This window comes from Meleagris gallopavo, chromosome 12 (assembly GCF_905368555.1).
Source record: "Meleagris gallopavo chromosome 12, MGAL_WU_HG_1.1, whole genome shotgun sequence".
Lineage (NCBI taxonomy): Eukaryota > Metazoa > Chordata > Aves > Galliformes > Phasianidae > Meleagris > Meleagris gallopavo.
Window position 1 is genome coordinate 17,433,586 of NC_139415.1, and position 27,091 is coordinate 17,460,676.

At 49.8% G+C, this 27,091-nt stretch overlaps 1 protein-coding gene across 3 annotated transcripts in view; it reads right to left on the reverse strand.

Annotated features, from left to right (window-relative positions):
• The window catches only part of IGDCC4 (immunoglobulin superfamily DCC subclass member 4), a 79,594-nt gene extending 61,893 nt beyond the window's left edge, over positions 1-17,701 (reverse strand). The window contains exon 1 of one of the 3 annotated variants that reach the window (XM_010717579.4): positions 17,351-17,697. In XM_010717579.4, the coding sequence (XP_010715881.2) occupies positions 17,351-17,447 (97 nt within the window). In that variant the 5' untranslated portion in view covers positions 17,448-17,697. Of the gene's footprint in view, positions 1-17,350 lie in introns of all 3 variants that reach the window. The other 2 variants (XM_010717580.4, XM_010717582.4) reach the window with 2 other exon arrangements.
• Between the last annotated feature and the right edge of the window lie 9,390 nt (positions 17,702-27,091).

A 27,091-nucleotide genomic window follows, 5' to 3' on the forward strand; every position in this document is an offset into this window, starting at 1 on the left:
GCCCAAATCATTTAACCTTAATGGATTCTTTCATTAACAACCAAAGAAAGGGAATCTGGTTGCCAGGACATTAAAATCACTTTTTCAATTACACCGTTATAAAATCGAACAAATTAGCTGTAATTCTTAGCTGAAGCCTAAATGAAAGCACGACTTTATGAAAGAAATGAAAATTGATTTGGATTAGCGGGCATCGAGGGCTTTTTAAAAATTAACAAGATTCTTATGACTTCATAGCATGGATGGATTAGCTGGAGGGTTTGCTGCCCTGTGTTTGGTACCTGCCAAGGCACCACAGCTGGCCCTGCTGCATTTGTTACAGCGGGTTCTAATCAGACCAAGGAAAGAGGATGCAAAGACGGAAGCTGAAACCCAACATGTGGGGAAGCTGGGCGGTGCCCAAATTCACCTGTCGGACCTGGCCCGGCTGGGTCTTGGCAAAAAGTAGGGAAATCAGAACCTCTCAGCTGTAGCAGGACATGGACAGCCGGCTGTATTACTTTGCTTGGGGTGCTCTCACTCCAGGATCAAGGCAAAAGTGCATTGGATGCTTCACAAGAAATGAAAAGCAAGCCCAAGATACTTGCTGCAAAGAGCACACAACCTTAATGCAGACTATTTAGAACCCCCTCCTCCCCCCAAAAAAAGAACACCAAAAAACACAAAACAACAGGTAAGGGTAACCATGAAAGTCATTCAAAAAGGATAAAGGAGCTGTACCACTGGGCACCAGATACAAGGGAAGTACAACACAGAGCAGTGGGATCACACTACGAAGGAGGAAAGATGATTTTTGTATATTACAGTTTTAATGAGACATTCGCTGATCTGACAAACCCAGGAAACCTAAGGGATGTTCTAGAGAGCCACTCTGCTGCAGTGGAGGTGAAAACAGAAAACAAACCTTCAGGATTTTATACGTGCACTGGACCAAGTGTTGAGGACTTATTTTTTATTTAAAGAGGAAGGCAGCACTGCTGGAAACAATTCTGAGCAGGACTGAGAAAGACGGGATGTTCCAGCACACACTGAACCCCACACGTCTCCAGGACGAAGCAGTGCTGGGAGCACCTGGCAGCTGGCAGAGCTGTTCCCTCTGTAAGGTAAATGCAGCAGAATGTTTCAAAACCATTTTTATGAAATCTTGCAACACAAAGCACTTCCAATGATCCCCCTTTATGAGTTAGCAATTCATATTTAGTTATTTTCACTTTTTATTGCAACACGGTTGTTGACAAAAGCTAGTCTGAAAAGTTAATCTTTGGACAATTCTGAATGTTATTTCTTTGCCATAACCACGCTGATTTGTCACCCTGCATCTGGCTTCCTGATATGCCACAGGGTATGTTCCAACAAGTACAGAGCTCTTCCCTCTGAGCCAAGCTCTGTAATGCAGCCCACAGGGCTCCACGTGCTTGTTTGCAGTTCTTGTATTTAAGAAAACGTAAGAACACATTTTAATGCAGAACCTATCAAGCTCCACGTGTCTGAGAAATCTCTAGTGAGCTGAAAAACAGAGGACCCCGTGATTTTCTGATACAACAAACAGCAGGTTTTGGCATAGTAGAGTAGCAACTACATAGCCAAAGACACTGCAAGCAGGAGTTCATGTCTTGCCTGGGTTTGCTGTTTGAAAAACCTCAAGGCAGAGCAGTTTAAGAAAGGACAGCCCCCGATGAGACTATCCCTGCCAGTGATCGCTCTGCAAGGCAAAGCAGAATGGCTTCTCTGAACTGATGCTTGAGGCTGAAGGTAACTTAAGCAACATTGCTTTACTTTTACACGGCTGCAATGGAACAGGAGAGTGCACTCATCAAATTACTGGTGCTTCTGCTGAATGGCAGCAAATGCTGGGTAGGGAACAGTAATTTCCAGCTAAAAGCATTGGACCTTCCTGACCCAGCCAGCCAGCACAGATGAGCACACTCGACCTTACCTGGGAAATCTGCCCTCCTATGCTCACTGCCCACTGGCAGAAGCTGGCACTTCTAACCACACTGCACACACACCAGTACCTCTCTGTCCATCAGCTGCGATTTAAAAGTGCCTATGGGGCCTTCTGCATGTCCATTGATTGTCTAGGAGAAGCAGCTTATTATTGTAATTATTAGTAACAATTATACAACTATTATATATGTTAATATATGTCAACAGAATAAGAATATTAACATATTCTCTACAGGGTATTCCACAGAATTAATGAGATCTAGTAATGAACTAACCTCTCTGACATCTCACTGATGCTTATTTCTAAGCCAGCAACTGAATTCAGCACACATCTGCTCAGGGAGAGCACTGGGCTGCAGCTAACTCGGTACCTGTAGGTCAAAAGGGCACGAATGCCAATGAACAGAGGTTTGTGTCTCACTTGGAACAGTGTTGGAAATGGTAGACATGCATTTGCTTGTTAGCTGTGCTAGCGAGCTAGTACCCGCTTCCACAGGAACTGGCAGACAGCTCTGAGCAAACCCCGTCTCCAACCACACCAGCTGTCTGCTGCAGCGAACGCCAGTCAGCCCCCGAGAGCTCTCTGCCTTTGTCATATTAATTCAAGCGCTTCACAGGGCCGTCCCTATTTGCAGTCCCACCTCTGCTCCAAGACCTTCAAGCTTGGCATGCTGCAGGATGAAGGAGAAGACTCCAGTGCTGTCACCAGGACACAGCTCTGTGAGCGCTTTTAGCAGGGCTTCCCATCCTCTGACACCTTCCCATTACTCTCAGGAGCCAAGGAAAGAGAAACAAGCCCTTTCCAATGCACTGAGATCAGGGGCAGCCCTAAATCCAGAGAAGTGCTCTCAGGACAGCCTCAGGAGCACACAGACAGGACAACTGCAGTGCTATTTTGCAGCCTGCCTCGCTTCCTCTGCAAGGTGGGCAGCTCTGGAAGAGCAGACAGCTCACATCATTTCAGCAGCAGACCCTAAAAGCTCCTACTCTGGTGCAATGAAACCAGCAGCAAAATTCCTCCAGACTGAGGATGGAGGACTCAGCCCTAGAGAAGTTCAGAACAAAAGCAGGAGCAGCATCTGCGCCTCACCCATGAGACACGTAGCACATGATGCTGCCTCCCAGAGAACGATTTCAAAGCTGCCCATCTTGCAGCCCCCACCTCCGGGCCCGCTTTGGCCCGCTTCTGTTCTACATTGGGTATTTGCATGGATACAAAGAGCCCCATCTCTCAGCTGCTCATCTCCGCCTGCTGTGTACCCTTCCCCAGCAGAGGACAGACTACACAGAAGGCCCGTTTGCATGCAGACAGCCTCCAAGGAGCCCTGCAGAGGAACAAAGTGTGTGAGCATTTCACACTGGGAAGAGTTCACTGGGAGATGTGGGGCATCTTCAGGGAAGGTCGGTGTCTGAGATCACGCTGAGAACACAGCCAGCCAGGAAAAGCCCCGTGAGCCCTGCTACCCTCAAACACATGGAAGTGGGCAGGGTACAGTCAACAAGAAACTCAGCCTCTCCACAAAAGGACAGTGGTTACAGCAGATTAAGAACCTCTCTGAGGCTCTTGGCCCTCAATCTTCCTGTGATTTTTTGCCCCTTTTATATACACGTTAGCACTGTCCTGGCAGGTCAGTTCTGTGGACGCCCAGCCAACAGGGAGGCTGCCAGCACCCAGCTCTGGGTACCCTCGGAGCGTGAGCCAGACAGCACTGTCAAAGGGCAAAGAATACACTCTGCAAACAAAGCCTCTTTGTTCCTCTAATTTTGTTCCAGTTAAGTCAGTTCAGCTGTTCCATATAGCCAGTCAAAAACATTCAGCATTTCCCAAAGTATTTTAAGACTTCAAAGTTGTAAGTTTTGTTTTGACACTTTAAAACTGCAATAGCTTTTTTTTCTTTTCAATTTTTTTTTTTGTATTAAAAAACAAAGCTGTTTAATAAATTAAGCTTTAAAACAACCGCTGCTGCTCTGCTTTCATCATGCCTTCAATTAAAATATTGTTTCTTGAAGACAGATAATGACTTCTGAAAGAAAAAAAAAGTGTTACACTGAGAATGTTTTCAATGGATTCCATTTGTTAAAACTTACAATTAAAACCAAAATCCAAGTGGGACAGGCTCAAAACCGGGGCACTGTAAGTTGGCCCATGTCACTTATCTGAACTTAGCACTTTCCAGCCTTAAAGGAATGTGTTTACCCCCCAAAAATAAACTCGCATCCATAGCCACTTCTGTTATCCTTGCAACAGAGGACCCTCTGAAAGAGCCACATTCGCCCTCGAGGTGGGACTGTGACCCTGAGGGAGGTGGGGAATGGCTGCTGAGGGACACATGAGTAACCACAAGCCCCTTGAGTCTGCATGGAAGGAGATGCTTGCAGTTATTGAGGTTCAACAGAAGCAGTAGCAAGGGTGAGCACAAGCAGCTAACAGCTCTCCAGCACTCACCCATGAGGAAAATGCAGGAAAAGCACTGCTTAGATGAGTGCCCGGCAGCTCAGCAGACGGGAGCTGATCAGGAGCAGGCTGTTCCAGAACAAACCTTCCTGCATAACCCCGGCAACAGACCTGACCTTTTCATCTACAAAAAGCAGTCAACCACTGCTGAGCTCATGAATGTGGGAGATCTGCCCCTGCAACTTGTTTTGTTAGCAGCAGCGGGGCCAAGGCAGCACTGACAGTGATTGCCTCCTGTCAGGAAAGAGCCGAACAGCTCAGGGACCAGACCAGGGCTGAAACCAAAGCTGCCCCAGCTCTCCCTGCGTAACGTGGGTGCTGACACTGACCCCACACCAAACCAGAACTTGCGTCTTCAAAAGCAAAGAAAAGAAGGTTACAACAGTGCTCTTCTGCAAAGCTGTAAGCATGGTGGGCATTGGGAAGCAAGCACACCTCTGAGCACCTCTTACAGGCAGTGCTGGGATGGACTGGGCCGGGCCAGCTTCACAGTGCCAGCAGCACAGGCACTAATCCCTTCATTTTGAGGCCAAAGCTCCGCTCACACAGTTCACAGTGCAGCCCACAACCAGCTGTGTCAGCACAACCCAGAGAGCAGGATCAAGCAGCCGTGGGGAGGGAGCTTTTAAGCCCGCGATGCTGCCAAATGCTTCATATCACAGCTCTGCCTATTTGCATTTCTGCCTTGGGCCCCATCTGTAGCTTCCCATCCATGTAAAAGCTGTCCCCAGGGAGAAGGGAGGCCACTGTCCATTTGTTCAGTGCGTCTCAGGCACATCCAGTTTCAAATGAAGTAGGTGGTAAAACTCCCAGTGCTAATCTCTGCAATGCAATTCTGGAGCTTTTGGCACCTGGGGGCAAAGAAAAGTCCGAATTGCAAAGCCTGGTCCAGCGGCTGTACTCAGGCAGTGCCAGCAGTGCCTCCCAGCCCTCTGGCAGGCAGTTCTGCCTCTTAACACCTTCAGCACAAGCACTCCACTCTTCTCCACTTATTGGGAAACGCTGATTTACACTTCAGTTGTGGTGATCTTGTAAGGTAGGTCTCCAAATGCAGCCTCAATTAAAATCAGTTAGCAATAAGAACATAAGGAACAAAATAAAATATGGTTACATCCCATGGCAGAAGCCTTAATGAGCTGTATTTTTAGCCCTGGAACAACCTGAAAGCCAGCGCTGACATACTGCAACACTGAAGCTATGTCACCGCAAAGCTATTTCATTACAAGCCACAGCTCTTCTTGCAGACAATTTCTTCCATGAGCCCAAATGAGTTGGTGCAAAGTTTGCCAGTATGCACATGCGTATGGCAGCCAGAAACGAGCCCGGAATGCCATTTAAAACTGAGACTCAAGAAAGAGAATCCAAGAAATGCAAGCGACCATCCCTTTCAACACACACATCTCAACAGAGGTCACTGCAGTGACTTGGAGCTGGAAGAGGGTCAAGGCACCATGCAGGCGCCTGTCCGAGGTGGCACCCAGGCTCCACGCTGGCTGCAAGAGCAGAGGAGCTCAGGCTGAGACCACACATCCTCCTCATGGGCCACCTGGTACTGCAGCGATGAACTGCCCCACACAGAGTGCCACTGAGCTCCGCACCAGCCTCGTGCTGCACCTGAAGCCCTCCCTTCCCCCTGCCCCTTAGGGAAATGGCAATGACCTTTCTGATTTAGTACGACAGAGCAGCTCTGACAGGCTGCAGGCTGGGCTGGAAGCAGCTGAACATTTTCCTGTTCCAAAGAATTGTAGATCAAAAACCTGATCTGGATGAAAAGCTCATGATTCAGACAGCACACAATAAGCATGGGGTAATGTTGGTCGTGCATGGTTTGCAGCAGTTGTAGTGTGGATGGCCTGCAAGCCTGAATCTCCAAAGACTTCAGTGGCTCTCAGCCTGCAGATAAACTGTACCGTGCTCTTCTGGAAGCTGCTCACCCCTGCACAACTCTGGAAGAGCTGGAGTGAGAGCACCCACGCAGTCCTTATCTCCCTCATTAGGAGGGAAAGAAGTTGCTCAAGGATCTAAAACTGGCAGCTCCTCCGAATGAGTTGCAAAACCATCTCAGGAAAGGGTTGTTATCTGCCAGCAGCCCAAACCACTCCTACCCGCAGGATAATAAAGCCATTAGTACCAGCAATGAGACTGTTACAGTGTTGTTTTACGTGGCTATAATTTAACAGTTCCTCACTGTTTACTTAAGGAAATCTCTTGAAAAGTCTATAAAATTATACACTCTTGATACAGTCTGAAAACATTGGCATACACAGAGATTTCTGTTCTTTAATAAATCCCATTCCCAAACTAGTAAACACCAGCTTATAGGAAACATCTCTTGTTTATTGAAACTAAGTTGCATGAAGATATTTTAAACAAAAGAAGGTGGGAGGCTGAAAGGAACTGACAGATTATGTTTTCCACTTTCATTTTGCCTTGTGTCTAAACAAACAGTTCCTAACAGCTTTGTTTTCCAAACCAACTTTCTCCCAGCTGCTGCCTGGAGCCTCAGAAAAGGAAAGCGATGCTCAAACCCTGCAAGAGTTATTTGACTTCACGCACTCGCTTCACTTGGCCCTCAGTGTGTGGATACACAAACCATGGGGAGCATTACCAGGAGGAAGCAATGGCCTTGCTGAGGCTGGAAGACTTCAGCTACAAAGCAACAGCAGCAGGGCTCAGTCAGAGCCAAGGCCACGCAGGGGGCACAGGGGCAACCCGCCGTTCGCTGAGCTCTTGTGCCAGCTTGGTTGCCATGGGACCAACCTATTGCCTCCCAGCCAGCCACGATGCACACCAGCTTGGAAGAGGGCTCTGAACCCATACAACATAATTAAGGGCAGCACAGAGACACTGACCCAAAGAAGATCCAAGAAACTGTGTTACAGTTGAGCACATCTGATGTTTCTGTGTTTTTCTTTATCTGAAAGATCAAAGATCTTAATCATCAAAGATCTTTCTCATCCCTCTGCCTTCAGCTGCTGATCAAGGATTACGTTCCTGCCCTCCTCTCCCTTCTTGCTACACGGTTTAGTGTTATTTAGACTGCACATATCTCAGAGCTCCTTGCCTACACAAGAGATGTGACAACGCTGCTAAGGCTTTAGGACAGGAATAGCTGTCGTGTTAATAGAACTTTGACCCCATTTCATTCAAATATCAGAAAATTCCTCAGATTTGACCATAAATGGAGATATGTCTCCATCAGAACCCCAGAGATGCTGTGCAAACACATGGCTCTCACAGCCTTCACACACACATCACTGAAACTTGCCCCATCTAAGCCTCCACCACAGGTTACAGGCTTGTTCCGCATACTCCTAAAAAGAAAGAAGGGAAAATGCCAAAACCCTCCATGCCTGGGCTGCCAGAGTTATGCACTGAGAGCTTCCTATCCGGGCAGCTATCAGCTTTATGGCCACAGATGGGGCTCAGCCCATGTGCTCCTGCAGGGAACCCCACACAACCAGAGAACACTACTCATGCACCAGCCCTTCTCTCCCACCCCAGCACAGCAGCTAACTCTCCCTGACAGTACAAGGATTTTACTGCTACTCACAGCACAACTAAGGTAATTAGGCTGAAATCTTCAAAGCCCTGCCATTGCTGTTGGTAATGAGATTCTGCAGTTCACCTGAAAATAAAGCAGGGATATAAAGAATGGGCTTTACTTGCTCCACCAACAGCCTGAACTCTGACTGCAGAGCCATGAGACCAACAGCCTGGTCTGGCTTCGAGGCCACTCACAGTAGCTGAGAAGTCCATGTGCAAATACAAACCTTAGAATGAAGAGCATTCATACAAAGAAACCAATGGCATGACACATTTGCCAGTAAAACATAAGCTACAAGACAAACTGATGTTTTAATCAGTGACAGCCCTTTTATCTTGCTGTGTTCCGTGCAGAAAGGTGGCACATCACACTTCTACTCTTACCTGAAAAACCACCTGCCAAGAGAAAGGGCAAAGAACCCTTTTGCTGGGGTGATGCTACTCTGACACACATCCCAAGCCACATTCATTCCTCAAACTGAGCTTAAAGCTTTCATAGCAAAGATCCCAGGATGTATTTAGAATTATTAATTGTATGTTTTTGTTGGAGGTTCAGCCTGGAGTCTCTGTTCTGGACAGGTGTGCAGGGCTACAACACAGAGCACATACAACACTCCTATCACAAACAGCTCCAGTCTCAGCTCTAGCAGATACTGAGAAGTGTGCACATTCAGCCCCGTTCTCTGCTCCCCCCACACTTGTCCCAGAGCCCCAGGAGTTGCTGCCTCAAGGAGCTGCAGCTCTCATGTGCTGCAGTTAGAAAGTCACCTACCCCAAAAAGAGAAGTCAGGCTCCTGAAACTCCTGCCAGCTCTCCTGCATTTCCCAGGTAATTGCTCAAATCAGGAATTAATGAGAAATAATGAGCCAGCACACAGGGGAAGAGAAGACAATTCAGAACAGCAACAAAGAAAACTAATGAAGGTATGCTTTAATAGCTCACTGTATCACCCCAAGAGGCTTCACCTCTGCAGGAAGACACAGGGGCCTTGGCATGTGCACCAGCCCACACTGCATGGGAACACAGAGGAACGTGGCAGGGCTCTCCTTCCTTCTGCAGAGCACGCAGAGTAAGCACAGGGCTCAATCTTGCAAGTCCATCACCATCCATGAATGGCCTCTGGGAACTCAAGTCGGTCTGTGCTTCCTGGCCTGGCTGCAGCTGCACTCTATGACATGGGCTCCATTCCCACACGCAGACCAAGCCTGGCCTTATCTAGCTGCACTCCTCTCCTTCTAGTTATCTCTTAACCAACAAAGGCATGTTATCAGTACAGCGGGACAACCAACCCTATGTGGACAATACCAGATAAGAGGGAAGGCTTGAGAAGGAGACATAAATTATAAAACGTGAGGTGCTGAACTGTTAAGTTGTTGGAATTTCCACAAAGGGACAACACCATAACCTACCCAAAGACTTGATCACTGCAGGACTTGGCATCCCCTTGGCGCAGCTTCTCACATAGATCAGCTCTAAAAGATAATCTTCAACTGTGACTTGGAGAGTCAGTTATGATTGAGAACATGAGCCGTAGAGCTCAGGGACCATACTAGGAGGGACAGACAGGCTGCTCATGTCCTCAGCTGCTGGGGTGCACCTGCAGAGGCAGTGAGGAGAACCTCTTGAGGACTGCTAGAACCAAGGGTCAGACTGGGGGGACGGGAACATCCCCTCCTGTTCCAAATTTAAACTTCTATCTAAACAAGAGAAGGAAACCAAATTTCACAGCCTGTCCCAAAACCCCTCACACTTACTTTGCTATTTACCTCTCCAACATCAACAACACATTTACCCGCTGTCAGCACGAGCTTCTTTTCAGAGCCTGTAAATCTCCACATTTTCCAAAGCTGCAGTCAGTTGAAGCCTGACAGTTTGAGGACAAAGCACTGAAGGAATTGGCTCCGTCTGCAAACACATAAGACATGCTTTCAGCTCCAGGTAGAGCACAGTACAATGCCTGGGGACTGCCATTCCACTCTGGGGTCCCCCTGCACCCACAGCATCCATCCAAGGTGACACTTCTCCCTCTGTCCCTGCACCTGTGCTTATTCCACTTACCAAAACTAAGACATACCTTTAGGCAGAGCCCCAGCAGAGCAGAGAGGTTCTGCCCCTGCACCCCAAACTGCTGGACAAGCTCTATGGATGAAGGTTGCTGTGGACCAAGGAATACAACCTCATTTGCTAGTAAAAACAGATTTATTTCCATTAATCTAGACTAATCACTGCTCTCTCTCTCCTAATGAGGCCTCGTGTGCCTCAGCACATAGCATCAACAGAGGAGAAATCCTCTTCTTCAGAAGCAGGCAACTTTGGGGCACTTTGAATGGTGCCTTTCCCTTCTTAAGGAAGATAAGGATGAGGATGGTGCCCCTCCAAAGAGCCTCTCATGTTCAGGCCACTAACAGCCGTGCAAAATCTCTTTGACTTTATCCAACTTTTACTACTGCTGATCAGGGATTAACATTAATTGCGCCCATCCCATATTAGCCAAGGATTATTTGTGAGGCATCAGCCTATAATCACTTGTGTTTTCCAGCACAGACCTTATGCACATCGCTGGGATAGCTAGCAGGATAATCCCAGTCACATTTCTAATGAAATCTACATAAAAACTGCACATCCACACCCTTGTCATTCCCCTTCCAAAATACCTAATTAGTTCAGCTCAGAGAACGCCATAAAAATTAATACTGTGAAATTTCCAGTCTAACAAGTTTCTGGTGAGAAAAAATATTCCCTACAAGGGCAACATTTTTTTGGTTTTTCTTTTTAACCATAAACTTTAAAATATGCAAACAAATAATTAGTCCAGAGGAATTTTAATTTACAGGCCTGCACATACCATGCACACACCGTTGGGTCCGGTTCCCGGCCCCATGCAGGAGCCACACTGAAGTTTGGCACGCAGCAGGGAACCAAAGCCTGCTACCCAAAAGCAGCAAGATCTCACCAGTGTTTTCCTGCTTGTGATGCACCACGGCTGCTTCAAGCAGACAGCCAAGCTGCAGCAGACTGACACCAGAAAGCAGCTGCTGCAATGCGCAGGTGACATGGCCAAGGGAGAGGGCAAAACTCCTGTGCTCCACCTGCACCAAAGTGCTGGCAGAGGACATGGCAGAAATGTTATTTGGTGAAAGCCGCCACAGGACTGAGTGTTTCTCTATGCTGGTGTAACTGGAATGACAAACTACGGGCTGTGATCCCAGCAGCGACAGCAGCATTTCTGTTCAGAAGCTTTATGGAAGCTGCACGATGAGCCCTGTCTCCAAGTTTCCTGCAAGCAAGATTCTCCTGCAAAACCACAAAGTGTGCCTCAGCGACAGACTGCCTGCTCACCAAAGCAGCTCTCAGAGCTGAGGTCTCTGCACCTTTCCCTCTGCATAGCTCCAACCCAGCTGTGTGGCCGAGCTGAGGCAGCAGGTGTCCTCAGGACTTATGGGGCGGAATCACAAAGCCAGGCTCTGAAGTGAAGAGGCGCAAAAATCCGCTCTGCTCAGCAAACACCAAGCTGCTGGGAAAAGCCAGGCTGTTCCTTGCACTGCCATCAGCTGCAGGATGGCAAGCGGGTGAGACCCAAGTACCCGCACGCATTCAGCTTAGTGATGCACGGGTTAACAGGGAACTCAATCAGAGCACACACAGGCAGGCTGGCACACCAGCACTGCCTTCATAACCACCGATAAAGCACAGCTCACTGCATGCAGCCTGCATGCAAGTGCATGCTGCTGAACGAGGACACCAAGTAGCTTACCGAGGGCTGTGGCAGGCGAGCACCCACTTCTAACAAAACAAAACACAGAGTCAGAAGAGTGATGCTCTTAAGGAGATGGCCTTGCTTGAGCACCAGCAACACACCCTGACTCCCACCGCCTGCAGAAGAGCAAGGCAGCCGGACTTCACTAGCCTTAAAGCTACAGACATGTCCCACCGTATTAAAAAAGAAGCACAGACTGATGGCTGAGCCTCCTGCCCTTGTGCTCAAGTTGCTGAAGCCTTTCACCCCGCACTTAACTCCCTCTGCTGCTTAACAGTGAATCCTGGCAGCTGCCATGGGCAGTAAGGAAATGGCAAATGATTCTCTGGCAGCAGCTGGGAGAAACTTCCTCCTCTCCCCACTTTGCACGTAAAGAAAAGCCCACAAGAGCACTTGAGGTACTGCTGCCCACCAGATTTCCAGCAGCACACTCTCGAGGAAAGCTTGCAGACAGGGAATCTGCTTCTGAAGGTGTTCTTCAGACAGATGACAGTTGACTTGGGGAACTCATCTCCTCCATGAAAAGTTCTTTGTTTTCAGTGCGGAGAAAGAGTACAATGGAAAAGAAAGAAAAGTTGTATTCACTGTGACTCAGGAAAAACTGAGCTCAAGGGTTTTGATTAATATTTTGATTTCTCTGTCAAAAGCTGCAACCAGCACTGACACAAACAGCTGGCTAGAGAGCCTGGGGGTGGAAAGGGGCGGGAGGAAGGGTCAGTTGCACCGCAGCTTCCAGACACTTCTCTTTCCATCACAACAATTGCCATTAATGGCAGTAATTTACACGGCTAATAGGTAGTGCTATGTTTACAAAATCATTCTTGGGAAGAAGGACCTAAACAATTCTTGCCAAGCCAGCAAAGGCACTGCTGTTGGATCAGATGCTGCATTTCTTTTTTCCCCATGCAGCATAGCACTCAGCACACACAGAGCTGTGCCGTGCCTCCTCCCGCTCCAGGGGCAGGATCAGCCCAAGGGTTCTGCAGCAGAGGGTTCCAACCCAGCAGGAAATGATGGAGCAGCAAGCCTGTGTGCCCAGATCCCCCACCCCACCACCATCACAGCCCCAGGCGAGTGCCGGCATCTCGCACACCAGCCTTATCTCCACACAGTGACAGGTTCCGTCACATCCCAACCCTCTGCACATCGCCCTGAACATCTGCTGATCCCTGCCCTCCCACCCTCGCCCCGCAGTGAGCTGCACGTCTCCTGAGGAGCTCACTCAGTGCTTTGCCCAGAGCCAGGCATGCCAACGTGACAGGCAGGGCATGGACACAGCGCAGGTGCCCTGGGTCAGCATGATAAACAGGAGGGCTATGTGAGACATCCTGGTAAAGCAGCACCGGTATTTCCAGAAAGGCAAGAGAATGCCGTGTCACGGGACATCTCCGGAAAGGTAACAGCATTACAAGGCACATGTTTCTCACTAAACTCCATCATCTATTGACAGCCATTCAGGAACTCTCAAGCACAGCCAGCAGAACTGAGCAGGGCCTGCCTTGCGTCAGCTCCGAGTTGTGCCAGCCTGCTTCCCTTCTCAGGACCAGTCCTTCCTGCTCCATTTCCCAAAGCCTTACACTGAACAAGGTGGGAAGCACCCCAAACCCAAAGGGAAAGTGGTTCCAAGGTCTAAGTAATAGACAAGAGCGAGGAAGGAAGGCAGAGCAAGGGAGCAATGCAGACCCAACGCAGGTGCAATACCGGTAGACTTTAGTTTTCCCATCAATTTGGACGAAGAACAGCCTCTCAGGATGCTCAGATTTCATTATACACCTTTAATACTAACAGCCTGTCCTCAAGAAACCCTCCCAATGGGACATCTTGGAAAAAAATGAAAAAACCCAAACCAGAGAAACACAGAATAGACCATGCTGTTCCAAGGCTCCGTTAAATTTAACAGGGCAGTACCCAGCAATTCCATTTACAATGCAGACACAGACTTTTAAATAATTTCAGAAGATTTGATATTAATGTTCCAGTGGAGTACGGCAATTGCTTATCATAGCAGCCACAGAGTATGTTTATTATCCGCTGACATAATAAACTGCATTGTGTTACTCTCTGCTGGACTCCTCACAGAAAGCAGATCCCTATCGCAGCAGCAGGATCCTGAGGATTAAGGGCAGATCTGCCTCACAGACACACACCAAAGGCGCCGGTGCCACCAGCAGAGCCCAGGCCAACACCGTGGGCTGTGCCTGACCTGCAGGTCCTACTGCTGTTTGGAAGAGGGAAGGCAGACAGACAGACACAAGGCATGGCCATGTCAGTCTCTTTCATACAAAACCAGCAGACAAATCCTGCAGACAACAAGTCCAGTTCTGCTCCAGAAAGCAACAAAATTGCACCAGAGTTGATTTTGGCCCAACTTGTACTTGGCAAATACTGATAAGAAGGATTTACCATATCCCTTCCAGTATTACAGCTGAATATAAAGCAAACATTTGCTTCCTACAGATAACAAAATGACTATGATTGCTCTGGGTCTATAAGGTTAGGGTTTCTTCCTACACCCAGTTCTCTGTGTCCCAACAAAATCCCCTCTGTGAAACATCAGCCTTGGTCCTCCTGCAGGTACCCACTCACCTCACGCAGAGATACAGCCAGGGATGGGCTTGGGATGGATTCCAACAACAAATTACAATCAGATTAAATATTAATTCCCATCTTAATTATGTAACCATGACAAGGCTTAATGGTTGGGCAGTCATTTAAACAGGAGAGAAGCGTGTAAAGAGTGCAAGCAGCATCTCTTACTCTGCAAATGCCTGAACTCCCGGGATTCTTTCCCAGGAGTTCAGCCAGCCTTTGGGAAAGCAGCTGTGAGGGAGAAGAGTTCCAGCCTCCCAGTGAGTGATACAGCACCAGAAGTCAGCTCGAAGCACGAGCCAACCAGGACAACGCAGCACCCTGCCTTCAGGGCACTTACATGCTGACGATTAGACAAGTACTGAGCACTCATTGATGGATTTTATCCTCTCAGCACTTTGGACACACAAGAGAGAAGTGTGCAGCACCGTTAGTTGTGTTAACCCTGAGGATACCAGAGCAGATGAAGCAGCTGGCCTAAGATGACATTAGGCACTTTAATACAACATCCCATATGACACCACAGTTTCCAGCACAATTCTTAACTGCAGGTGACCCCAGTGCACTGGGCTACCAGCATACACAGGGACAACCTCCTCCCTTCTTCCTCAGGGAAATGCAGATTGCCAAACTCTTCCTTGTTGAATTATTGCTTACGCCACTTTGAAGCTGCTCGTGCACCATCCACGATGCTCTCACCCCGCACCGGGCCCCCTGCGGGGGATCAAACTTTGTGCAGCTGTCAATGGAAAGCCTGCTGCAGAAAGTGGGAGAAACATCAGAAAACGAGCTGGTTCTACCTCACTTTAGACTTCAAGGTAGCAAAAGGAGAGGGCATTAAAAAGAGAATAGAAAGAACTGCCTCTCCATATGGAGCAGCAGGGAGAACAAGAGCACAATCAAACCTGAGCTGTTTCTCTTTCAGCCTCACATGCCAACAGAGAAACACCAGCGGAAACACTGTGCACTCTGCAGCAGCCTCAGCCATCACGGTTGGAAACATGACCATCCCAACAGCCACAGCAGGCAGCAGCAGCTTCCAGCAGGAGGAACGTGCCCCAGGTACACACCACAGACACAACTTCACTAATGTACTGTCCTCAGTGCAGCCAGCGCTCCGCGGGGCAGGGAGGTGTCAAATAAATGGAAAAACTGGGGACTGTGCGACTCCCTTTCCCCACATGGCTCATTCTGCCTCCTCATATCCCACTCTGCGGAACCCACATGCAGGGGACATCCTGTGAACGCAATCCTGAACAGTAGCAATGCAGGCAGCTGCCGGCCCTGAAGGGCTGTGGTGCCAAGAGGAACGCGACGGGAAGGACAGAACAAACCAGAGCTCAAAGTTCGGTGATGTCAAAACAGAAAATCTGCTCTGCAGCAGCAGCAGATGGGCTCAAGCACAATCGCAGGTGACACAGCTCCAGATGTATTTCAGCGGATCCTTCTGATAGAAGGCTCAGCCTACTTCCCACTGCCACATCCCCTGCAGAAAGCTCCTTGCCAGAGTACACCAAAGAGGGTTTTCTTCCCCTTAAACCCAATCCCACAGGGAAAGCCGCCTCTGAGCAAAACAGACAGAGGGCTTCCAGAGCCTGGCTCACACCCCCAGCTCGTACAAGCTGGCACAGCTGCCTCCACGTCCACCCAACAGGGATGGCTTTCTAGCCTGCTTCTCTCCAGAGCACTCCATACCCCGCAAGCCTGGAACTTCAGATCAAACCACGTAGGCTTTGGGATCAGATGTGTGCTCTCCCAAAAGCGTTTCAACCCTCTGCCAAATTAGTTTCAGACTGAAACGCGTGTGTGTTTTTCTTTGTGGAATCAAAGCCACCTGTCGGGAAGCACACCCGTGATCCGCACGTCCGCAGGCTGCGTGGACGGGCACACGGCCCATTGTTGGACAACACACACCAACAGCATTTGCTGGCTGCCTAATCGCTGGTAGAAAAGCAGAGAAGGCAGGGCTGCAAATTGCCACAAAGCTTTTGAAGTTTGCTTGTTGAAGTGGGTTTGGAAACAATGTTCCCCTTCTAACCTCCTCTGCTTTGAATTACTGTGCTCCACCAGCAGCCCCAGGATGCGCTTTGCTTGAACAGGGGATGGCTCCCAACTGCCCCTCCTCACCTTAACCCGCAGGGAGGCTCAGAGCTGAGGGACACACACACACACACTGGTGACGATGGGATGATTCCGTGGACCATTATTTGCTGCCACCAGAATGCTGCACCCTCACCAGGCGCTGCGCTAACCCGCACAGGACTCTATGCAATGCTCCAAAAATAGTAATTATAAATACAAACACCTTTTACCACACTGTCTTTCTCCCCAAAAGGCTGTCTTTGAAACCACAAATTAAGACATTCTGTCGAGTCTGAAAGCATTGAAAGAAAAAAGAAAAACATCCAGCGCCACAGGGCTGAGCTCCCGCTGCCACCTCCTCTCAGAGGGGACACGCACAGGGCTGGAGGCTTTAGGAGAGGCTCTGCATCTCCTCAGTGCTGCGGATGCGTTCCCAGTGGATGCAGCGGGCACTGCCACGCACCCCCGGACCGCGCTGCCAACTCTGCCGGACGACGCGCAGTCCGTGCCCGCGCACGGCGCCTTTCACGCAACCACCGCAACGGGGCCGAGACCCGGAGCCCTCCGTCAGCCGGGCAGGCAGCAGCTCGGGCGGGTCGCACCTCCGCCGCGGGTGCAGGGGCTGCTGCCAGCGCTCGCCCGCCGCGGCCGAACCCCCAACCCAACCCTATCGCCTGCTAACGGCCCCGGAGCTCGGAGAGGGTCTCACTTCAAAAGGTGACCCCAAAATTGGGCTCCGCAAAGGGACGAGCTTCAGCGAGCGGGAGGGGGGACGCGGGAAGGGTTGAGAGTCGCGGGGCTGAAAAGGAGGCTGAGCGAGGGGAGCGGGCGCTGAGGGGACGCCGACAGACCGCCGCCTCCCGCCCCACGGCTGAGCAACTGTGTGCAGGTGGCAGCGCGGCCCCACGCGTGACCGCCGCCTCCCGTGAGCGCGACCCCGCTCTGCTCCGCTCTCCTCCCTTCTCCTCACCTACCTTGCACGGTCAGCACGGCGAAGCAGACACAAAGCAGATCCTCCAGCGCCATGTAAGCCCCGCCGGGCGCCGGGAGCAGGGGCCGCCGCGGCCGCATTTACGAGGGGAGCGCGCTCTCCCGCCGCCCCACCGCCATCTTGTGCGAGCGCCCCGGCCCCGCGCTGCCCGCCGGGCCCGCTGCCGCCGGCGGGGGGAGGAGGAGGAGAGGGAGCAGAAGGAGGGGGCGCCGGGCTGCGCCGCTCGCCGCTCCGCCTTTGTCAGCGAGCTGCCGCCGAGCCGGGCCCCGCGCCGCCGCTTTCTCCTCCTCCTCCTCCTCCGCCCGCCCAACAGGTTGCTGGCAGCCGGGGTCGGCCCGCTGCTGAGGGCGGGCGGCAGGTGCGGGGCTGAGGGGAACGGGGTTCAGAACCATTCGCTGGGCTTTTTGCTCTCGGTATTACGATTCCTTCTCGTTAAGGCTATTTAGTTACTAGCGGTGCCGTGAAGGAGCGAGGTGCCACGGCAGCGGAGCCGTGCCGTACATCGCACACACGGCTGCCGGCCGGCGCTGCTCCGCCGCGCGGTTGGCGCGAAGCAGGAGGCGGCCGCGTGCTGAGCGAGCTCCGCTCCGGGCTCGGAACGCGCGGCTCGCGGGAACGGACCCGAGGCAGAGCTCAGGGTGTGAAAGCAGGCTGACAGCGCAGCTCCGTCCCGCAGCTCTCGCCTGCAGAGCTGACGATTAACAGCCCTCCTTTCTCTCCGGGGTTTTCCCACCTGCTCCCTTCTGTGAGAGGTGGCTTTAAAGGTGCTGTCAGATGGTTTTAATGAAGCTAGAGGAATGTCTCCTCATTGTGCCTGCTCTGGTTTGCTTGCAGACACACCCCTGCTCTTTTTTCCTCGTATCCTGCACATTTCTCCTTCCCTTTAAGCAAGGAAACCTTTACCTAAACTCCAGGCGAGCCCAGCACAATATAAGAAACGAAAACTGCTCTCTGGCTGCCTCTTGTGCATTGGGGTTCAGAGCGTGGAGGTGTGGTCCAGTCAGAGACCTTAAAGCAAATGAAAGAGACAGAAGTTACTTGGAAATTCAGGAGGATACTTAAAAATCAGCATGTGTGCGTTCTTATTCTGGGCTGAGCTTGCTTTATATTCCCTTATTTTAACCCTGCACGCTAAAGGGGACAATTTCCATTTGGAATATGCACTTGCTTTCCAGACTGCGTGCCCTGCAGAGCCCCAATCAGAAGCAGCTCCATCTCAAACCCTGTGCTGCCAAACCCCAACACCCTGAACTCAGAGCACGCTGAAGCCTTTGTAGACATGAAGCCATCCCCCCCCCAGGGGCTTAGTGCCCTCCAGTTCCACAGATAAACCCTTCTGCCCACAGCCATCACACAGGGATCAGTGCTGGAGATGCTCAGGTTGCTGCTCTTCCAAGCAGGACTGAGCAGTCCGTTTTTACACAGCCTCTGCCCTGGTTGGCACCTGCCTTTGGCTGCAGACAGGTCTCCAACATGGGGCTCTATGCTGGATGTGAGTTGCTCTCATTACCAGAAGAGGTGGCTGCTTTGTCCTTTGAGCCAGCATTAGTGCTTGAATGAGCCTGAAGATGTGTAGGGGAAGGGATGGAGCTGAAAACTTGACTGGCAACAGCAATAGCAGCAAAATCAGCCCTCTGCTCCAGCTGCCTGTGCAGTCACCCATGAGCTGGTGCCAGCAGAAGGAAAGCAATGGGAACAAGTAGGCAGAGGCATGAAGAAGTTTTCAATGGCAACACAAAGCTAGATCAGCTCAAACTCATTGCAAAGCTGCAGCCTCACTCGTCCCAGAGCAGGAATCTCTCAGAGACCTTTCCTACCAGGATCACTTATTTGCCAGACTTTTTGGTCTGGCAGCAACTCCTGCACAAGGGAGCGTTGACTTCCAGATGAGAGAAGCGACGGTAGCCTCCTGCTCTGTATGTGCAAGTAATGCCAAACAGGAGCAGCTGGTTGCACATAATAACATGCATTGTGTAAGTGAGCAACACAATAAGCAATTTGCTCGACAACCCGGGGACATCAGGACAGTTCTGTACAACAGAGAATAAAGAAAAGGGGAAAAAAACATGCGATGACCAAACCCTAAGGGATCCTCAGTCTACTACACATTCATTTCATTACGCTCGCTCTTATAAATATTTATTACACTGGCTATCTCATCATTCTTCCAGCAATGGGTGCTGTGTTACTGCTGTGCCCAGGGAGGGCTTTCCCCCTTCCCTGGTTCTGCTGCAGGCAGTCGGCACTTGCCAAAGATAGATAGGGAGCGGGAGCATGACATTAACAATGGAAAATGCCACTTAAAATGGGGCTCTGGGGCAGATATTGGCAGGTGCATTGTTAGGAGAAAAACAAATAGAAGAGGAAAAGACAGCAGGTAATGAGATTTGGAAGCTTGTATTTAAAACACGCACACTGCAGACAAGGGGCTGGTCCTGCAGCCAGAACCACAAGTGCAGAAATCTCCCTGTGTGCACCCAGGACGGGGGAGGCTGGATTCAGATGAGTGCTGGGCTGTGAAATGGCTCACAGCGAGACCAAGGCTTGTTCTGAATAGCAACATCACCTGCCTGCACATGGGAACCATCATGTTAAAGCAACCTGCATACATAAAACTTGGTGGTTTTTTTGTCTCTTCAGCTCATATCACTGCCTGGACATCCTCCATGCCCTGTTCCCAGCTGCTCTCTGGAACTTGTCACCCAAGTGAGGATTTGAATGATCGAATGCTAACCTGCCTTGCACAGAACCCCACAACTGCTTCGTTATTCGAGACAGTGGCTGGGGTTGGGTTACTGAAAGCCTGCTTCAGGAAAACATGCTGAGACAGCCCAGATTGGGCAGATCTTAGATGAAATGAATGTTTTGTTAAAGTTAGTCTCCCTTGCCTCCAGCCGAGAGTCTTTTCTGTGCCTGAGTATTAGTTAACCACTTTGTTCACTGCCAGTTAAACTAAATAAAATTCCAGCAGAAACACCCCCGTGTGTTACAAGCAGTTGCACAGAACATCACTGTCCTATAAACACACATCTATGAAAAAAATATTTGCTCATAAACAACATCTGTGTACCTCTCCCTACAGCAGTTGCCAAGCGTCACTAAAAGGTGTTATTCTTAAACAGTCTAAATTCTATCTGTTGCCACACTACCTAATAACCTTACAAGGTTGGTTTTAGGCATAAAGAACATATGTAACATCAGGAACTGCTGCGCATAAGGGCTGCTGATAGAAACACCCGCCAGGCTCCTTTGTAGTGGGAAATGTGTCCGTGTGCCGTGTGCTCTGAAGTTTTATTAGATCTCCAGCGCTGCTATAAAATGCCACACTCCGAGCAAGCAGCAGAAGCAGGCAGGCTGCGTGCTGAGCATCATCATGCCACCCTCTGGTGGCTGAGCCTTGAAAATGGAGCAGCTAGCACCCAAGGATACAGGGCATCTGTATGCCATCAGGGCGATTTTGGCACCCACGGATATGGTATGTGTGCCACCAGGTGGTTTTGTAGCACTGTGCTGTACACAGGTAAGGAGCAGCAGCCACCTTTCAGCCAGCATCGCTCAGATCTGGCTTCCAAGCTAAGGGGAAGGCTTGAATGAAAACATACCTGCACTTGGGAGATGCTGGGACCTGGATCTGAGCTGAGGCTTTCATTCCAGCCTGACACGCTGAAGCTCTGCAGATGTTCATGGTGGACAGGCATTAGATTTCTGTGTCGCTGGATATCCTCTGCTCAGAAACTGGGGCCATATACCTTTATCTTAAGATAGCTTTAGCTATAAAGCCCTGTATAATATTTCACACAGAGGCACAGAATCTGACCGCTTTACACATTTCTCCCCTGCACAAAGAACCTCTGCTACCCTCCACCTTCCACTCAGCCCCACAGCTGGGCACCAATAACTCTCACACCTCCCTCCAGGTGAAGACTTCTAACGCCATTACTCAGAAATGGCCATTCTGCACCAGGAGTGGGTGCTGACTCTCACAGCGTCCCTCATGCCCTCCTTGTATAACACAGGCGATTCCCATCCATCTGACAGTCCTGCGACCCTCAATAGATGATGTATTTATTTATGGATTACTGACCACAAGAAAGAGAAGCTTTGCACCATTGTCAACCTTACAGCATTCGGTCTGCTATAAATAATGCATCATTGTTCAAGTGTTGGTTTATGGTTTAAGTTCAGTGAGCAGCGTGGAGCAGCAGACTCAGCAAAGATGAAGGCAGCGCAGGCTATGAGAAATAGCACCATCAGATGGAGAGCATTACAAAAGCAAAGCCCAAATGTAACGTTCTCAGAGTTGTTTTAATGTCAACTCCCGCAGCCAGAGACCTGCTTTACCTCTAAGTGAGAATCACACAAATCTGTGATTATCACTCTGCTTTCTCCCAGTTGTGAGCTAATTCGATTTCAGATAAACACTAATTAACACGAGAGGTCACTGCCATGGCCAGCAGGCACCAATGCAACGTGGCGTTCAAACACTCAGGGATCAAAAGAGCCTCCGACGCTTCCTTTGAACTTCCCAATTAAATTCTGCACAAATAAAGCTATTGTTTTACATCTGCTTCATCCACAGGGGAGAGAGGGCAGAGAGCTGCGAGATTGCTGCCTCTAATTGGTCTGTTTTCCCTCTTTTCTGACAGGTTCCCTCCCTGTGATTTTTTCCTCCAGACCGGGTGGAGGAAAGCTTGGCCACACTATTTGCAGGGCAGCTTTTGTGCTGCGAGGCTGCAAGCAAAGCTGTGGGGAATCTGATTCCCTTCTCATGAGCAAATAGCTTTCCTAGAAAGTCTGACAGCCCTTAAGAATGACTTGTAAAACATGTCTCTCTCTGGCTATTTAGGCAATTCTCTTTTGCCAATGAAGGAGAATATTAGATTAATCCAACTGCTGTAATAGCATTATCTCCCACTTTTAAAGAAAACATATTTTATGTCGTACATACCCTGATGGAAACAACCTGTGGCTGTGCAGGGCCAGGCTGGTGCTGTGCCATGGAACGCACCGGGTCCTCAGTGGGCTTCAGAGGGGATTTGTGATGTGTGAATTTCAGAGTTGTGCCACCACAGAGAAACCAAGGGGAGGGAGCACCACGGGAGCTGAACCCCACTCTTATCTATGGGGAGCTCACCTCCTAAACTCAGGATCCGCTCAGAGAGTGGTGAGTTCTGGCATTGCTGCCCATTGAAGCTGTGGGTGCTCCATCCCTGGAGGTGCCTGAGGCCATGGATGGGGCCCAGGGCAGCCTGAGCTGGTAGGGACAAACAGCCCACAGCAGAGGTGGGGTTCACGGTCTTTAAGCTCTCATAGTTCTCACGGGCTGCCTCTTCTGCAGCTCTGCTGTTGTGCCTCAGTTTAGCAGCCAAGCCACCTGGCCCTCCACAGAGGAAGATATTTTACTCTAAAACACTTATCTTCCCCATTACTGTGCTCCTGGATGCTGCAAATAGTGCTTTTCTGGGCCCAGGATTTAATCAGATTAATTAAACGGCACTTGTATTAATTTAAAGTACAAGTATCTGAGGGCTCAGCCAAATCAAGTGATTTATGGGCCATATCAATCTAATTAATGCTACCAACTCTTAAAATAAAAACCTAATAAATGAGTTTATTATACAGATGTAGGATCGACTTATTAGTTTTGGGTCTCTAGTGCCACAGCCAATTTGAAGGAAGTTTTATATCCTCACTGGGAAAAGGTCTTCTTCTCTCCCCTTCCTAATTGCTGTATTTAACAAGTACATCCTATGGGTAAGGGAGAAATGAAGCTCTCTCAGTTATCAGACCTGCAGCCAAGCTAAGAGGTCCCTAAGGTATTGCTGTGCACAAACGGCATGGGCTTGACAGCTGTAAGCACCAACAGAACAGCATCAGGACCCCAGGACTGTAGAATCACAGAGTCAATAGAATGGTTTGGGTTGGAATGGACCTCAAGTATCATCCAGTTCCAACCCCCCTGCCCTAGGACCCTATGTCAGCCAGAGCTGGGAATTAATTCCTTCCAGAAATTTTTGCTCGTGGAAAGGTTTCCCCATGGGTTGAAGACCACCAGCTTACATTGTTAAAGAAGTAGAAGGAATGTTTACTTCAGCTAAAATGGAAGAACCCACACCTTTAGCCCCCTCATGGCTGTTGCGTGCAACAAGACCTCAGTGGTCGTAATCTGTAATAGCAGAGCAGCATTACCTGCTTTATTTAAAAATGCATGAGCTGGAAGAGAATTTGAGTTGAGAATTTGAAGCACAAATAGATTTTATTAGAAATAATTAAATCCAGGAAGAGCCAGCAGAGGTTTTATCACCGCGGCGTTGCTGCGTGTGGGCAGGGGCATGGCGACAGCTCTGCTGAATGCCAGATATCACCGAGACATTTTCAAATGAAAGCCAGAGCTCATCCAGGAACACTGTTAAAAGGCGTAAAATGGCCGGATGGCACCAAAATGTTTAAATCTGGCCTTTGCTAAATGTTAATGGATAAACTCTACATCATACATCCAGCCTCCCACAGACAAAAACAGCTCTGGCCAGAAGGAGGATGAGAGATGGAGAATAGTTTTGTATGAAGATAAAAAATAGCTCCTACTTTGATGCGACTCTGAGCTCAGTTGGAAATAGCTGTGTTTCCTTCTTGGACAACCTATGTGAAAATATGACAGAAATACGTATTTAGTACAAGTCTGGCTGCAAAGAAAACAAAACCATGGTGCAAGTACAAATGAGATGGGGATGCTCTTGCAGCGAGGCAGTACAGATTTCAGCCACAACCGGCACGTTTTGCAGCAGAGCTTTAGAGTCGCTGGCCACCTTGCATGTGTTTGCATGTTTATATAAAACTGGTCCAACCACATGGAGACAACCCAAGCTGGAAAGGCCGCAGGGTGCCCTCCCAGGCTGCCTGCTGGGCTCTAAGATGGGATCGATGGCCACGATGCGGTGGCCAGCAGCAGCTGTGCCACAGGAATGGGAATTCTTCCTGAACCAGAGTGCACACAGCAGGGAAGAGAATAATCTGCTTGATTTACGGGCTGCGGCTCTAGTTTAAAATACATTAGGCTCCAACTATTTAATTACTGGGCACTACCAAATCACGGAGACAGAGGAGTCGGTCACGTCTGCTAATGCCAACGTTTATCATCCTATTTATCTGCTCCAGCTTCTGAGGGCCATATCGAATCACTTCCCTCTATTAGCTAATAACATGCGAGTTTATTCCTCGTACCTCTGGGCGGCCCTGGATGGATATTACAGCACTGCTGGCAGCACACATCTACCTGGGGATAGATAAACCAGTTTAGAGCATATAAAGAACTGTAATCACCATCCAGAACTGGCACCACAAGCCAAGCCCATTTCTCCGCGGCCCCCTGCCCCAGGACATCGATTCCCACTGGGTAGCGACCAGAGCTCGGGCTCTTGGGCCAGTGGAGGGCCTGGAAATTTCTGAAAAATTCTTGACTACCTACAGTTGTAGAAACCCTGCGTGGCAACGCTAAGAAAACACAAGTGAGCAGCTGTGCTGCAACGAGTACAGCATTTCAGGGGAGTCACCTCTGCCTCCTCACAAGGTCCCCAGGAAGAACTCGGACACGATGCTGTCTTATTGATAGCCTGGCCACTTGGGGAAGCAGTATCCATAGAAACTAGGGGGCCTCCACAAGCCAACAAACAATGCTGCAAGAGCCCAATAACAGCAGAAATAATGAGGTGTGGCTGGAAAAAAAGAAAAATCCAGGCAGGCATCTCACAGGATCGAAGGGGTGGGCCCAGCCTAATGAAAGCCTCACGGGTAGCAGTGGGAGCAGAGCGTGACCAGAGGATGGAGGAGAAGAGCCCTTGTGTCAAGACCAACTCCCCCAGGAGCACCTGGAGGGCATGGCAAAGGAGCTTAGAGATGTTTCAGTGTCCCCCCATTGCCTTGGGGACAGCGCTTTGGCCAATGGGGACACTGGGCAGCGGGACTCGTGTCCCAGCGCTGCTCTCAATGCCACGTTCCCACGCGTCGCAGCTGAGCGTCTCCCACCCGCACGCACAGTACGGCACTGGGAGGGAGCCCTGACCTCCTTCTTAATTAGCTTAAAACCGCGCAATTAAAGAAAAAGGGGAAAAAAAAAAAAAAAAAAAACCGTCGGTAAAAGCCAGTCACAAATCAAAAGAGGCAACAGCGAGAGCAAGCAATGTGTCACCACAAGTGTCCGAGTCAATGGAAACCTTGTTAGGTGGGGAACAAGGGTCTCCACTAACAAGCTCTTATCTGTGTTTTTGTTTCCTATTGAAGGTGCATGTCATTAGGAGAAGTGTTAACAAGAGCTCTCAATAGCTTCATATGGCCAATGGCCTCTGAATATTCATGAAGGTGTGAACAGAATGTGGGAAAGCCGGGGAAGAAAAGGCAAGAAAGGCAGCAAGAGGGTTCATTGTGCCCCAAAGAAAGGGCCCATTGCTCGGTGGGAAAAGGGCTCCCGAATCACTGGGACAACTGCGTATTCCCCGGGCAAAACCTGACCTCCAAGCTGCCAATGGGGGCCGATGAAGCCAAAGTTGTGGATTTTTTGAGCGGCACTGGCAGGAAACCAATGCCAGTCACTTCAGGTGTTCAGCTGGCGACTGCTGTGATTCTATTTTAAGAAATGTAAAGGTGCAGGCGCACATCCAGCTGCTCCTCCACCACTGCACCGTGTGAAGGGGAATGGCAGCTGGGGAAAATATTAAAATAGTGAAATTCCAAACACAATGGGAAAGAAAAAGGATCCGTGCCCTGCCAACGCCAGGCCTGCTGCTGCCTCTGCCAGGAACGTTCCATCAGCATGGACACAGTCAGCACAAAGCGGGGTTGAGCCGAACGACACCAGTACTGCTTAGACAAGGATGTGCCTGGAAGACAACAGGAGAGTTTCCAGAAGGTCCCAAACGCTCAGTTCCAACCTTTTGGCTTTCCATTTCAAGCAGGTTTAAACTTTCCCACTGTAACACTGTCAAACACAAACGTGAAAGGCTTTAACTCAAAGTGATAACGCTCAGATTTTGCCTCTCCAGAATTTCGCTTGGCAGAGCAAATCTGCTGTTTGCTTTTGATCCGTTTCAGAGCAGGAAAAAAACACTGAAACTGCGAATTCCCTGCGAAGTGCACAGCCTGGCTCCCGGCCAGCCGGGCTGCGCAGCGTGGGAGGAGCGCGAGCCCCCATCTCCAGGGACCCAACCACAGCTCCGTCTGTTGGCTCAGCCTGAAAAAAGCCTTCGGGGAGGGAGATGCAGCTATTTGCTCTCCTGTACCATTTGCAGATCCATTCTTTCTCTTGTAAGGTGTGCAGAGAGTTTATTTAGTGCATTAGTTCTCCCAGGAAAGATATTTCCGTTTTGCTGCCCCAGACCAGAACTATGAACTCCAAACATTAAAAATAGATTGTAACAGAGGACAAGTTGCTGGTGTAGGATGGGACTGGGGCAGGACCAGCACAGGGCAATGCTGAAAACTGGAAGAGTGAACAGCTCTCATCATCACAAACCCCACACCAGGACCCTTCAACGCTCTCACGCAACAGGATTCCCCTTGTTGCAGCCAGGACACCAAGGACAAATTTGGAGCACAGTCCACATCCGGGACATGCCAGCAGCACAGCTGCAGGGGATTTGTTGGTTGCGTGGAGCCCAGCAGCAGTGTGGATGAAGCAGTGTTCTGCTGGCATGGAGGGCATTTTTGAGCTCCTTCCAGCAACAAGCAGCAG